We start from the raw sequence: 15,667 nt of genomic DNA, 5'->3' as shown, positions 1-15,667 counted from the left end.
TTTATATATATATATATATATATATATATATATATATATATATATATTTATATAAGACAGAAAGACAATTGTTGTCAGCGCTTATCCTTGACAATACATATTTGTGTGTATCTAGCAGAATGATAACATGGGGCTATAGTTCATATTTTGATCAAAACATTGAAGCCTGCATCCCAACATCAAGGGCACCTCATTATGAGCAGGTCCTATATATATATATATATATATATATATATATATATATATATATATACACATATGTATATATATATATATATATATATATATATATTATTACATTTCTCATATGCTTCAATGCTTTTGCATTCACCTGCTAATATGAACTATGTAAGAATGCAATTTTGCTTGGTTTTATATTTACAAGTACGCATTGTTGATTTAGTGTAGGAATGTTGGATGAGCAAAGAGATTTCCAGATGTACAGCATGTTGTTCCCGTATATAGGAAAATCTCTGCTGTCTTTGTATGAAGTCACACACACTAAGGTGCAAGATACATCATAACATGTCAAAGAAATAAAATCCTTAGTATGTGTTCAGCAACAAGCTAATACACTTAGTCAGTGCTGCCAAATATTTAGTGACAGAGAGAAATACTTGCCCTATGTCTTATTTAGGGTTAAGGGATTTAAAACACAATTGTTGAAACCAATTAGGACTGGTTGCTAGTCTTTCTCATTAGATTTCCTTTTCAACCTGTTTTAAATTAAGTAATTTGGCAAATGCCCAATTTCTATTCATTTTAATGATTCACACGTGGTAAACCAGTGCACAATAGCCAAGCTAAAATAAGTTGAAAGAAATATGTTCAAGGAGTGAAAAAGAGCCAATCAGAATGCAGGGATTAATCATATGGGCACAGATATTAATAACTCCTGATCCCATAAACACATTACCATTTCAGAGTACAATAGTTCTGTTAACATGATTTTATTGCAACTTAGCACAGCAGACACCCATCCATAGAAGGAAAATGATATTAGAAAATTTGTGTGCATGGATAAGAATAATAAAGGAACTTAGCGGTTTGTATATGACCCTTTACATTTTCTTTCCGTTAATTATCATTTCTTATAGCATTGATAAGAAATTAATTAATGTATATATTTCTTAAAATTCTTCAGTCTGGAAAACATCTCTGATAGGAATCTATCCCAGCAAATAGTCAGTTAGTGACCGCTATCGCGATGACATTACCTACGGGTTTTTATGGCCTTAGTACATTTTGCGATAGGAAGGAGGGGAAGAACAAAAACTGCTGGGAGGATCCTAAGATCCTCTCCTGCGATGATCTCCCTAAAGGATAGGACGGCTATTGGCATCCTCAGATGACGTTAGTTGTTTGGATCCAACTCTAAATTCCGGAGCTTGATAGATAGGGTATTTTTGTAGTCCCCATAGACATCCGAATATGCTGGGACAGCAGCAGCAGATATCTCAGATAATATCTGCTGCAATCCTTGAGTAATAAATACACACAGTACTTTAAAATGTGGCAATCCTCTGAAAACTGGAGTTTTCAGGGGATTTGCCAGGATAAATAGTCATAAATAGGCTCCTTAGTGAGATAACGATATTGGTAGCACTAGCCGTCATGACAGCACAGACCTTCATAATATTTTTGTATAAAGGATTCAAAGTCCTTCCTTCAGGCTCCTAGTAGAAAGGTTTGGGGTTAATGTCAATCTTAAATCTATACAAAGCTAAATTTATATTATCTGTCTCTGCTATAGTGCCCTGTGGTTGTGTTTCTTAGCCCTCTTGTATTTTACTGTCAAGAAAGAAACTTGTTTGGGTCTATGTCTGGCTTACCTCATCTGTGATAGTCACAGTTTATATCTAATGGAAGGTAGAAAATGTGTACAACAAATATCTGCAACTGTTTTTTTTTTTTATCCAATTTCTTAATATTAAAGTTATTCTAGACTTCAAAAACAAAATTTGAATTGGTATGCAAGCCAAATAAGATATTTCCGTCTTAGGCTAACTTAAGTATGGCATGCCCTGAAGCTTTTTGTTGTACGAAACAGACACACTACTTATGTCTTATTTATAGACTGGCATCTGCTAATGCAGACATAACATTTTGAAAACCTTAACATATCATTAACAATGTAGAGAGAATTAACTTTTGATGTAATGATGGTACACTTAGTTTATTGTGATGATCATTTCTAGGTAATAGATATTACTCTACCAGTGGCTGAATAGTTTTGTAGATTTATTTTTTCTTCATAATGAAATAACTTGGACTAACTAATACCCAGCCATCTTGGATCATAGGGCCTCATTTAAAACAAGGAGAATATCATTTTTTGAAGTGTGAATATATCAGCATAATTAGATGTAGATACATCCCTAGATATGCAGCTACTGGAGGGCTGGTGCAATGTTATGCACTGATAACGATGACTATCAGCGGTACTGTCTACTGGCCTCTGATTGGTTGTTTGCATACTGAGCTCTCTAGCTGACTTACTACCTAATGTGTTAACATTGCGGCTCTTATACATCAGGTCGCAGCTGTCAATTCACATTACTTGTTTGTCATTTCCATTTGGACTACAGCAGGAAAGAAGATTCCCATTTAGTTGTTAAAGGGATAAACAAGTTGTGTTTGAATTTCATTAATTATAATATGAAATATGTGACTTTTGTGTTTATTATATCTGTCAAGGCCCTATTCTCTCTTGTGTATATGATATATTATTACATTATATTGTGTGCAAATAGGGTAATGGGACTTTAGCAGTATTACAAACACTGTCAAGCTGCATTCATAAACTATCAATTGGCGTAAGCAGCGTCGGCGGAACACGCTAAGCCCGGGAGTGTGGCAGGAGGGGGCAGAGTGCCACCTTAAGTTAGGAGCAGGGATGGACTGGCCATCTGGCACTTCTGGCAAATGCCAGAAGCGCCGATGGCAGTGTGGGCCTATCCTGCTCCCTGCGATCCTCATATTAAATTATATTAAAATATTTTTTTTAGCCCCGGTGGAGCTCTACTGGCTGTAGAGGGCGCACAGTGGATTCCGGGAGGCTGCTTCTGATAAGTGTTTTTTTTATCTTCTCATGGAAAATGGTGCTGGGGGGAGAGGAAGAGGACCCGACAATGTGTGTATGTGGGGAGAAGAGGACCCGACAATGTGTGTATGGGGGGGGGGAGAAGAGGACCAGGCAATGTGTGTATGGCGGGGGGGAGAAGAGGACCAGACAATGTGTGTATGGGGGGGGGGAAGAGAACCAGACAATGTGTGTATGGGGGGGGAGAAGAGGACCCGACAATGTGTGTATGGAGGGGGGGGAGAAGAGGACCAGGCAATGTGTGTATGGCGGGGGGGAGAAGAGGACCAGACAATGTGTGTATGGGGGGGGGGAAGAGAACCAGACAATGTGTGTATGGGGGGGGAGAAGAGGACCCGACAATGTGTGTATGGAGGGGGGGGGAGAAGAGGACCAGACAATGTGTGTATGGGGGGGGGGGAAGAGAACCAGACAATGTGTGTATGGGGGGGAGAAGAGGACCCGACAATGTGTGTATGGAGGGGGGGGGAGAAGAGGACCAGACAATGTGTGTATGGAGGGGGGGAGAAATGGACCAGACAATGTGTGCAGGGGGGGGGGGAGCTGAAAATGTCTGCAGGTGGGGGAGGGGCTGAAAATGCCTACAGGGTTAATGAAATGTCTTGCGTGGTATTTAAAAAATAGAGCAGCTTTGTGGGGCATGATATCATTTTTGCGTGGCAGTTACATGGCTGCTCTCTGGTCTCATCTATCACTAGAATATTAAATACCAGTGAGATGGGGCAGGTAGAGGTAAATAATTTATTTACCACAAATGTTCAGATATTAGTTATATATGCCTGTACAATGGGGTAGTGTTATCTATCCATAATGGAGTGGTTTTTTTTTTAATTAAAGAGCCTAATCATTCAGGGTTTGTTAACATTTTGCAATATAGTAACATTTTTGCATTTTCAATACAGGACTCCAAATTTCCAGAGGTCAGCGGGAAGACAACAAAGCAGCAAGAGAGACGAGCAAGAACAGGTAAGAGACAACGGCGCAATCAATCTAAATTTGAATGCTGGAGAATATTTCGGAATATTTATATTTAGGAGTATTCCTATAGATTGGAGACGGGGGTAGGGAGGCGCTCTTGGTGCATGCCTATGGTGACCGAAACCCTTAATCAGGCCCTAGGTTTTCTGTAGTCGTTTTATGTTTTCGCACACAGTCAGAACAGTATGCTTTTGTAATTCAAGCAAACTGATTTGCACAACAAGGGAATTGATCAGAGTGGGCAGAAGACAAATCGTGATACACAAGTCTGTGCTGCTGCTTAACATGTTGGACTGCATCAGCAACGCCACTTCAGCGTGCAACAATATCGCGCATGGAGCCCACAGCAGGTGGGCCTGTGTGTTTTTAATGCCAGGGCTGATTTTTAGTCCCAGTCCGGCCCTGATGACTATAATTTGTGTGGGGGACAGTATATGACTATAATGTGTGTGGGGGACAGTATATGACTATAATGTATGCTATTAAGTGAATGTGGGGCTGTTTGGGGAAAATGAGGTCTATTTATTAAATGTGATTATGAATTATTTAATGCCTGGGATGGTTGTGGGAAATGGTTATTTTTATTAAACATAAATGCTATTTAATTTCTTGCTGAGGTTGTTTGGAGGGAGGGAAATAGATTTATTTATTAAATGGGAATACTATTATTTTAATGTTGGGGCTGGAGTGAGGCCTAATTTTATAATGTGGGTGCTATATTGAGTTAACACTGGTGCTGTTTGGAGTTTTCTAACTTTCATGTACCCATTTTTTTTTTCCAAATAGGGCCCCCAACTTTCCAGGATCCAGACAAGCAGCAACTTATCTAAAGACACCAGCAGCCACAAGACAGGTAAGAGAGAGCAGGACAGTCTGCCAACTATCCTGAATTTGGTGGGTGACTGTCCCGCTTAGTCATGATTTGGTCTGACTACAAGGACAGTTGGGAGGTATGTCCTACTTCACATTGTACTGCTTGTGAAGGCAGAACTGTATGCACCTAACAGTAGTGCTCACAGTATTGCCTCTGTATTTGTTGAAAATGTGTCTAATAACCATATTACATCATAGGAGCCCCCTGTCTTAAGTGCCTAGGGCCCCCTGAGCCTAAATCCAGCTCTGGTTAGCAGGAGGGAGCGGATAGCTACTCCCAGTCCCTAGATAGGACACAGCCTGCAGAGCAAGCTGAGGAGCTCTAAGTCTCATGAGATTTATTAAACTTATGAGACTAAGACTTTCCCTGCTGACTCTACAGGATGTCAACAGCATCAGAAGCATAGATAAGTACAGTGGACTGGGGGTGTTGTAATGTGTTTCTGGGGTGGGGGGGCGGCATTATAGGGAGGGCCTGATAAATGTAATGTTTTATTATAATGTATGTATCAATGCCCCATGTTGAGCATGCCCCCAACATAATGTGGCCACGCCCTTGGCAGCACCACTGCGCAGCAGCGGCACACAGTTTTTTCATGCTCATCAACAGAGATGGGCCTGTATGCTTGAAATGCCAGGGCTGATTTTTAGTCCCAGTCCGGCCCTGGTTAGGAGTCCCTGCTTTGTGGAAAACAGAGCAGGCATCGGAACAAGCGCCAAAGGGGCTTCAGTTCCAGGTAGGGGGCCCTGCTCAGGAGGTCCCACACCAGACTGGGGCATAAATATACACACCTGAAATATGCCTGGCGCAAATACTTTTGTTTTTGAGTTGAACGCATTTTGAGATAAGTGCAACTCAACATACACATGTATATATGTTGTTTTACAACAAAACTTTTACAGTTACACACAGAACAAATGCATATAATACTAAATGATGCCCTTGATGTCTAATCATAACTGTGTGCCTTGACAGGTACTGCCAGGCCTTCCAGATTTTGCGCACACAAGACAGACTCCTTATACATCCTTTTAGTGAATCTCATCCCTGGTTTCACCAAGTACAGTCAACTTTTAACTAAGCAAAACATAAATATAATATAAATTTAGGCACTTTATAATATATTGATATTGATATTAAGTTAGGCATAAAGAGATATGTGGGATAGATAAATAGCAGCAGTAATATACAATTATGCTGTTGACATCTTAAAGAATAATTATCTTCCTTGGTAATGCACAAGTAGGAATGCAAGCCAAGTGTTTAGAGACTGTGTGAACTGTATTTCTAATTAATTAGTTCTAAATCTGTTTGTTTAGCTTCCTCCCATGCCTCCCATGCCTCTGCCTCTGATTAATCATTGTTAGTAAAAGTGGTACTGGAATAAACACAATTGGGCTGATGCTGAATTATTGGGAAGATAAGCGTAAGATATTGTATTTGCACCCATCCGCAGAGCATGAGATGTGTCCACCTCCACAACGGCGGCATTTGTAACTGGTTTAAAATAAGTCATTAGTTTATATTTGCACCGGCCCTGCAGCAGGTGCAAATGATATGCCTCCTAGCAGGTATAGATGTGCCTCTTCCATTCCACCTCTTCAGATATATAGGGATTTTTCCTTTAAGACTAAGAAGATTTCTAGAATAAGGGGAGGAGGACTGGAAGTAACATAAGGAACATAAGAGGAACTGTTTTAAAGAAAGGGTGATAGATCCATGGAATAGTTTCCTTGCAGTTGTGTTAGAGAGTCATACGACTAACATATTGCTATAATTAAGAAAATATTTAAAAGTAAAACAAAAACACACAGACAAAATGGGCAGTCTAGACAGACCTGTAGGTTCTTTCCTGTTATCAAATTCTTCATTCTATCATTAAAGCGAGCAGGGGCGGATTGGCCATAGACCTTACATGGAAGTTTCCCGGTAGGCCGATGGCCTAACGAGGCCATCTGGAGGCCACCTCAGATTTTCCCGGGGGGCGCGTTTGGATGCGGTGGGGGGAGGCACGTACAGGAAAGCAATCTAAAATATTGGTGTTCAGTGGGCAGCAACAGGCAGCCAATTGCTAGGCTCCCATGGTGCTGTTCGGCAGACATGAAGTCTGACTTCACTTCCTGTCTGCCTGATGTGAGAAGAGACGCTGCTCAGAGCAACTGAAGGTAAGTGAGGGGGCTTAGTATACTATACTATACTAAGGGGGGGTCCTATACTATATTAAGGGGGACTACCTATACTATGCTATTCTAAGGGGGGCTGCCTATACTATACTAAGGGGTGGATGTCTATAATATACTAAGGGGGAGCTGCCTATACTATACTAAGGGGGGCTACCTATACTATACTAAGGGGGGGCTGCCTATACTATACTAAGGGGGGGCTACCTATACTATACTAAGGTGGGTTACCTATACTATACTATACTAAGGGGGGCTACCTATACTATACTATACTAAAGGGGGCAACCTATACTCTACTATACTAAGGGGGGCTACCTATACTATACTATTGGGAGGCTACCTATACTATACTATACTAAGAGGGGGCTGCCTATAGTATACTATACATTTGTCCTGCATGGCTTTAGAGATGACCCACTGTGTGTAAAGTCATCCTAAATGTTACTACAACCAAATTCCTGTAGTTCTAAATCCCGCCTACTTTTGTGTTGGCCCCACCTACAGTTATTTTGGTCCCGCCGACATGAGGCCCCTTCAATAATTTTTTCCAGGGCCACTTTAAGTTCCCAATCCGCCCCTGAAAGCGAGCAACCGGTTTTCAATAAAACATAACATTTAAATTCAAATGACTTCTTTTTTCAGTCATTCTCGTAGGTGTTAACATATAATAGGGTTATTTTTTTTTTCAGTGGGGTTTGCATGTTCTCCCCAATTCTATGTGGGTATTTTTCTGAGTTCTCTGGTTTTCTCCCATTGTACAAAAACATACTGGTATGTTACTTGACTTTTGCACCTGAGTTGATGAAGTGGAGAAATGTGGGTCACCTCATAGTCCCATGACTAGTATAAAGACATAGCCTGTGACCATGTGCTTTAAATGATCATGTGACTGCTCTATAACCTCTAATATCCTTCTAACTTACATTAAAGGGTCCAGCTGTGTCCCCAGCTGTCCATTGACCAATGCAATTTGTCCTAATTAGAGATGTTCACTAACTCCCATGTTTTGGTTTTGGTTTTGGATTTGGATTAACCTCGGATCCTCTAAGATCGGGTGGGTTTGGTTTTCAGAAAACCGAGCCCTAGCATCTCTAGTCCTAATTAATAAATATTTCAGCACCACTGTTACTGCGTCTTCAAAATTACTCTATACATCTACACAATTTGAAAGATATTTATATAGATCTACAGAGTGCAAGGATGCAATGAACTTTATAATGATGGGGCTAATTTAGAGTTGGATGTGTGTCTTTTTTTTGCTTAAATTATGCATTCTCGTACTGCGTATATGTACAAGAAAAGCATACACATATGTGCATATCTAGATTTGTGTATCTTCAATTTGCACCTGGAGAGATTTGTTTCTTATATTTTGAAATCAACCCCCCATACACCTGGAGAGGTGGAGTTGAGTACAGTGAGGCAGTGTTAATGTAAGTGCTACTTAATAAGACATTGATACATCCCCAGATATGCCTTTAAGGAGGTGTATCTCATGTAGGTAATGGAGCGCTGGTGCAAATATATGCACTCATGATGATGATACCTATTAGCGGCACTATCAGGAAACACGATTGCATATTGCCCTCTCCATCTGATCTTCATTCATAAGCGATGCATATATTAAGTTGTGCCTGTCTGCTCACAACACTTATATAGTATCTTCTTTTGGACAACTAAAATGAAACCATTGCCATTTTTGAAGGACAAATCAAGGGATGTGTAGATATTTATTCCATATTTTATGAAGAAAATGTAACGTTTGCATGTATTAATAACTATCACAACATTCTCTTCTGAATATGACTGCTAACACTTAAGCCATATCTCACAAACATATGCTGTAACTTCACAAACATCCAATTATTATTATTATTATTATTATTATTATTATTAATAATAATAATAATAATAATAATAATAATAATAATATCACTTTTTTGATATGCATACTTACCAGCATATACAAAGTCAAGGATAATCTTTATTTAATGGTATAATGCATTTATTCTATACAGATGGCATGTGGTCAAGATTGGCACAATAGAGTTCTATGGTCATGGGAAATAGAAAGGATGGCAGCAAAAGCAGATTGATAGGCTTATAAGTGAAATGTAGACCTGGGTGGGTACTCCGGCCCGATGCTGCATAGTTTCTGCTGGTAGTTAGAAGGGGATAAAAATGCAAACGGAAGCCCAGTCAGTCAGTAGCTTGGAGTGATATATTTTGAGAATGGTAGCAGCACTATTATTTGTCCTTGTACAGTTGTAAAAGGACAAATAAGTCATTGTACAACTGTAGATTTTATAATAAAAAATAATCTAAGGTGGGCATCCCTTTTCATTCTTGTGTAATTATGTAAGTAAATTGTCAGTAAGTGCTCACCAAATTAAAACAATTATCAAACATTTACACTACATTTCATTCTCTGTACCAGCATTGAAGACGTTAATGCCTTACACAGTGTAATTATACTCTGAGTCTGGAGCACTGCAGTAGAATTCTTTGTGACCGAGTTCTGAAAGTACATTGTTGTTATACAGTATAGTACTTGTACATGATTACTGTGAAGTATTAACTTAGCAGATCAGCCTCCACCTCAGACACACCTTGTTGGTTAATATGAATGAGTTAAAAAAAAAAAAAAAGGAGTGAGAGAGAGAGAGAGAGGTTCAGTTGTTATTCAAAATAATAACACTGAGGTGCAGGATTGAGCAATGGGAAACGTACTTAATGAGATGACACAATCCTTTTTGCCTTGCTCGGCAACTCCCACTCTGAAAGACATAAAGTAGACTAGCAAAGATACACTTCTACAACAAAGCAGCAGTGCTGATGAGAGTTGACGTTTGTTAAAGATTTACAGCTTGTGCTATCATGAGCCTCTACACTAGTAGCTACCAATCCTCATCCAGCTCAATTAATGGAGGTCTAGAAAAGTCCTACAGCTCATCTATGTACAGCATGGATGGTAAAAGTCCGCTCTCTATGTCTAGATCCAACTCCCATTCATCCGGAATGGGGGGCTATAACTTTACAAAGGATTATAGTGAAAGTCTACTGTCCAATAATGGTAAGGAGACCATGCAAAATTTAAATGACCGCCTTGCCTCTTACCTGGAAAAAGTGCGCTCGCTAGAAGAGACCAATGCTGAGTTGGAGAATAAGATCCAAGAGTGGCATAAAAATAGGACACAAAACAAGAAGAGAGATTACAGTCTGTATGAGAAGACCATCGCTGAACTACAAGCACAGGTACGAGATGCTAAATGTGTTTTATTAGACCATAATATTTCCCAAACTCTGCTCAGTTGTCAATGTCATACAGAATCAATGAGCCTAAAGATATCACAGGATCATTTATGGTACCAGACTGAATTATGTGATGTACAGAACTTTAATAGAGAACAATGTTCTATCACGTCTGCATCTTTGCATTTTTCTCTATACTTTTACTTTTAGGATAGTCTATTATCTTTCAAACAGTGGCATAAATGTTATCACTATTAACTTCTACCTCCTTTTAAGTCAGTTGTTTTTTTTATTATACTTTGTCAGTCCTCACTGTGTGAAGCATGACGTATTCTTCACTCCCTTCGTTTGGTTAATCCCTTAATATGTGAATGTTTCTATTACAACCTGTCTCTCTTCCCTCTTCCTGGCTGGGTTTATTAACATCCTTTCATCTTTCTTGGGCAAACTTGTATAATGATGCACAGTTTCCAGCTGTCAGATTTCTTACACGTGTTTTCTCATGTCCGGTTTTTGGATGGAGACAGCACATTCTGTTCCTTACATTTTGTAGATCTCATTAGTAAACTGAATGCAGATTAGCCGTGCCTATGACGTAGGAATCAATTGAAAAATATGATATAATGTTACTACTTGGGCCCAGTCTATTACAAAAGGTTCTATTACAATAGTCTGTAACTTCATCTCACAGTGAAGATGTCAGATTAAGCTCATGCAATGAATGTTAAAAAGTGTAAGCAAAGATTTAACAGGTTCTATCACATTACATGTAATACGTATATTTTAATGTCCTATAGTAAACTAATCCCTTTTTAATGACTGTTGATGACATCTACAGTACAATTAATATTTACTCTCAAAATGTTAGACCTGTGTTCTTTGTGCTTCCATCTGATGACATCACTTTAGTCTGACATTATCACTGAGAACATTGTATGCCCTTGTTTGCAGTTAGTAAAGAATCCATTTTTCTATTAGTTTCATATTAATTAAATACCTACACTGTAGCAGAAGCTCATTCTGGTGGTGTTAGAAGACCCAGAGTTACAACTGAAAGTCCCGATCATGTCTATGGCTGCCGTGGAGAAACATTGGTACGGTTTGCAAGGACACCCCCTTCAGAATTTCAGTGGGTCTCAAACCTGCAGTGTTGAGAGTACTACCATTTGTAAAAGCTTCCCCATTCAATAAGGGGAAGCCATGAATCAAAACTGCCAGCTATATTACAGGCCTTATGGGAGTCTATATCTTCTAAAGTAAAGTTCCAGAAAATAAATAGTAAACAAATCCTTTCAAGAGCTTCCATCCTCCTCTGTTTGTGTGTTACAAGTAGAAAGGAAGAGAAGCCTATTTAAATAATGTAAATATGAACACAGCAATTTCAGGTTTGTTTGTACATACAGTGAAAGCAGAAAGGATGTCAAAAGTTCAAACTTCCATCTTGAATCGTATTGGTCAAGTGTTTTAACCAAACCATGAAACAATTAAGAAAATGATAGATGTGAGCAGGACTGTTTCTATGGTTTGAATTGAGTTACATAATAAATGTGGGATGGTTATCTTTAGGGGTCTACAAACTTTCCAAAGACTGCCTACAACTATGTTTAACTTACACACATGTGACAAATTAAATCTTTAATATACAGTGTACTATGTTGTAAATATATGGGAATAAACAAAGTATGACTTGTTTACTATAATTATTACTAAAATGAGACATTGCATTATTGCCCTAATAAACATGATTAGCCATCCTTTGTACTATGTAGTAAATGAGTCACTTCATAACAAAAACAGTTCTGTTCATCTGTCATGGAAAGGCCAGCATGCTTTTTATATTTGGATTCCCACAGCCCATATTATTATCAATAGATTATATAGAAAAGGGGAACATTTATGAAAATTGGTGCTACCATATGTGTAATATCCTTTCCTAACCTGGACTAGATTACAGAACCCCTAATTGGCTGTTTTATGGAGCACTAAATGTGTCCTTTGTATTATTTTTTATAAATACACCGCAGTATGTTGGTTGTGAAGGATGGTGGGATACATAGGGTCCTCAGAGTGATAGTGGACATCGCTAGGGGGTAGATATATCAAATGCTGTAAAAAAAAAAGAAAAGTAGATGCAGCCAATCAGATTCTAGCTAGAATTATACAAGTTCTAAAAAATGATACCTGGAATCTGATTGGTTGCTATGGGCAACAAATCCACTTTTTTTTTTTAGAAGGATTCACCTATCTCTAAATCTAATACAGTTGCCCTCAGTAACATGATGGATTCTTTGGATACTACCTCCTAATCCAAACATTGTTTTAAGGACATAGTAATAAACTTAGAGGGTAGAGGGTGAGCCACGTGACTTATAATTATGAGTGTGCAGTTCATTTGTAATTCCCTCCTGGTAAAACAAGGCGAGCTATGCTGCCAATGGTGCAGGCGGCTTCCTTCAAGGTAGGTTGAGGTAACACCTGCACATATCAAACCTGAAATCCACCTACTGTACTCAAATTATAATGTTATCTTCTGGCACCCAGAAATTGCTGAACTTTGAAATAGTTCCCACCAGTCCATGAAGTATGGATGTGCATATTGAGTTAAGATTAAAGGGACGGAGTCTCAGTATTAATATTGAAGTAATTATTATCGTTTATTGTAAGGCGCCACAGAATCCACAGTCAGCATACAAATCTCACAAATACATATTAAACATAATAACAATCATACAAGTACAAATTAGAAGTAAAGTCCATACAAGTACAATTATAAGTTGTACACATGCAGGTGCATATTCCACAAACACAAATTACATAAAAACATAACAAATACATTTGAGGTAGACAAATGATGTGCAGACATTAGCCATAGAGTAGAGAGGGTCGTGCACGTGAGATATTACAGTCTAGAGGTAGGGGGAAGCAGAGATTTTAGGAGCTAGTGGGACACACTTGCATGTGACAGGTAGAACATTTAGGGGCAGATTCAATTCCATAAATATCCGTGCGATGTGCCCCTGGACCAGATGCAAGACATGAACATTTTTTACTGAAGTAATGGTGATTTCTGATCACGCACTCTAGAGGTCCGAGCAAAAATCTGCGTTATTTTTTTCCCATACTGGCAGTAAAAATGTGCATCCGCGATGTTCTTAGGAACATCGCGGACAATTGAATCTGCCCCTTAGAGGGAGTAGTCTAGCAGGGGGCAGAGAAGACTATAGTGAAAAGATGAGTTTTCAGCAGTGATGTTCTGCTGTTTTCAACACAACTAGTCTGTTGTGTTTAGTTGGATTTTTGTGTAATATTGTAAATGTTTCATTTAAGATGTATTTTGGAGTTATTGTCCCTAGTCTTTTTGTTTCAGTTGTGGTATTTTATCAGTTCCTTAAAATATTAGGTGGCTATGATATCATTAATATTCTTCTTTATTTTACCTTTGTGCTCTATACTATTTTCCTCTCTTATCCATGGAAAGCCTTTGTTGTTTAAGCCGCATTTTATCCAGATACTCTTCTTATAAAAACCTTTAATGCAGGCCACACATGTTACATCAGGTCATTTAGACCAGTCATGACTAACTGTGTCTGAGCAATTGGACTATATATTTGGGGGCCAAATTACTTAATCTCAATGTAAAGCTGGTCACCTACGTATGGTTACAACCTCTGGGGCAGCCGATGACTCACATAACCTCATTGATCAACCATATTAAATATAAGGTTTTGATTTGGCCTCACACAAAACAATTCATGGCCAACTTGAAAACAGCAATATTGGCCCACCAAATCTGGCCAGAATTAATTGCAATGACCTTTAATGCTCTACATGTTTCCACTTATACTCAGAACATGTGAATCATATATTCATAAACTTGTTTTGGAGAGCAAATAGAAAAGTGAACATTGGCCTTTATGTACAAACAATTAGTAATAAAAAATAAATAAATATATATATATATATATATATATATATATATATATATATATATATATATATATATGTATACTCTGTATATCCTGTTATATCTGGACATCTGCATACTGGTGGTTGGTTCGAGTGCTCACATGTAAATCAACTGTCTAAGCAGTCACCTTTTTCTTTGTTATCTGACTTTCCAGAGAATATGTTCATGTAAATAAACGACCTAGTAGGTAAGGTAACCACATTTTGTACATATCAAATTAACTAGAAACTTGCAACAAAAACATTTGGCATCCTGATTCCTGGGACTTCCCCAAACTGACTAGAATGTGGTCAGTCGATCCTTACTAAAAAACAGGGCTGAAATGTAACTATTGAGAAATGTCTGTAGTCCTTTGTGTGTGAAAGTCCTCTGTACAAGGATGTAATTTCAGTTGTTCAGACATAAATTCATAGCACATTAACCCAGCACCAAGGTATCATGTTGACACAACTTCTTAATTTTCATAAATAGACAATAACTTCTGCTCCAGGCAGAAACTCAAAGAAGTATATTTACAGTGGGAAAACGAGTGAGGAAAACAGCACAACAGGAACATAGGCAATGAGTTATAGTATACTGATACTATGATACATAAATGTGTTATCTATATGGAGGTATATTTACTAAAGTCTGGGTTTGAAAAGTGGAGATATTGCCTATAGCAACCAATGTAAATTGTGTTGTTTTCCATTTCTGACATTTTGCTGCTGCTAATAATAGCCTACCTGATACAACTGCTTCAGTATAGGCACAACCATGATGGTTTAGGATCCCTTGTGATTTTGAAAGTGGGACTAAGGGACATGACTAAGCGCACATTTCCCCCCTTATTCTTTTAAACATATATATTTGTCAAATAGCTACTGACAGAAAAGGAACATTCAGCCAGCCTTTTTTCCTAGTGACAAAGTATTTAGTAACCTTTTGTGAAATACTTCAATTAATATGGCATATGAAAAGTATTCCTTCTTCTTTGACCTGCAGTGTCAGGTAAAATCAGGAAAGCCTTCATGTCTGTCAATCTTCAGCTCTGCCAGATTATTGAAATAAGTTATTCTGCAAAAGCAAAATCTAATTTTGTGTATCTAGCTCAATTTTAGATCCATCTTCTTGTCTATCGCAGTGGTCCAATTACCGACACAGCAGTGAGCCGTTATGTGGGCTGGCCTATCAATTCACTTGAAAATTGTGACATCACTGATATGATAACTGGTCCCAGAAACTTTCTGTTTCAAATAGTTTTCTGATATAAAATGTTCCAGACTTTTAGTAAAACACAAAAGATGCACATAGGTATGTTTTCCATAACT

General features: G+C 38.3%; 1 protein-coding gene across 1 annotated transcript in view; it reads left to right on the top strand.

Moving 5' to 3' along the window:
* The first annotated feature begins 9,917 nt into the window (after window positions 1-9,917).
* LOC142094726 (keratin, type I cytoskeletal 42-like) overlaps window positions 9,918-15,667 on the top strand; it is a 48,088-nt gene continuing 42,338 nt past the window's right edge. The window contains exon 1 of the mRNA XM_075177153.1: window positions 9,918-10,393. Coding sequence (XP_075033254.1) covers window positions 10,016-10,393 — 378 coding nt within the window. The 5' untranslated portion in view covers window positions 9,918-10,015. The remainder of the gene's footprint in view (window positions 10,394-15,667) is intronic.

Source organism: Mixophyes fleayi, chromosome 6, assembly GCF_038048845.1.
Source record: "Mixophyes fleayi isolate aMixFle1 chromosome 6, aMixFle1.hap1, whole genome shotgun sequence".
In the NCBI taxonomy this organism is placed as follows: Eukaryota; Metazoa; Chordata; class Amphibia; order Anura; family Limnodynastidae; genus Mixophyes; species Mixophyes fleayi.
Note: the sequence above shows the minus strand (reverse complement) of the source record. Positions and strands in the feature narration are given on the sequence as shown.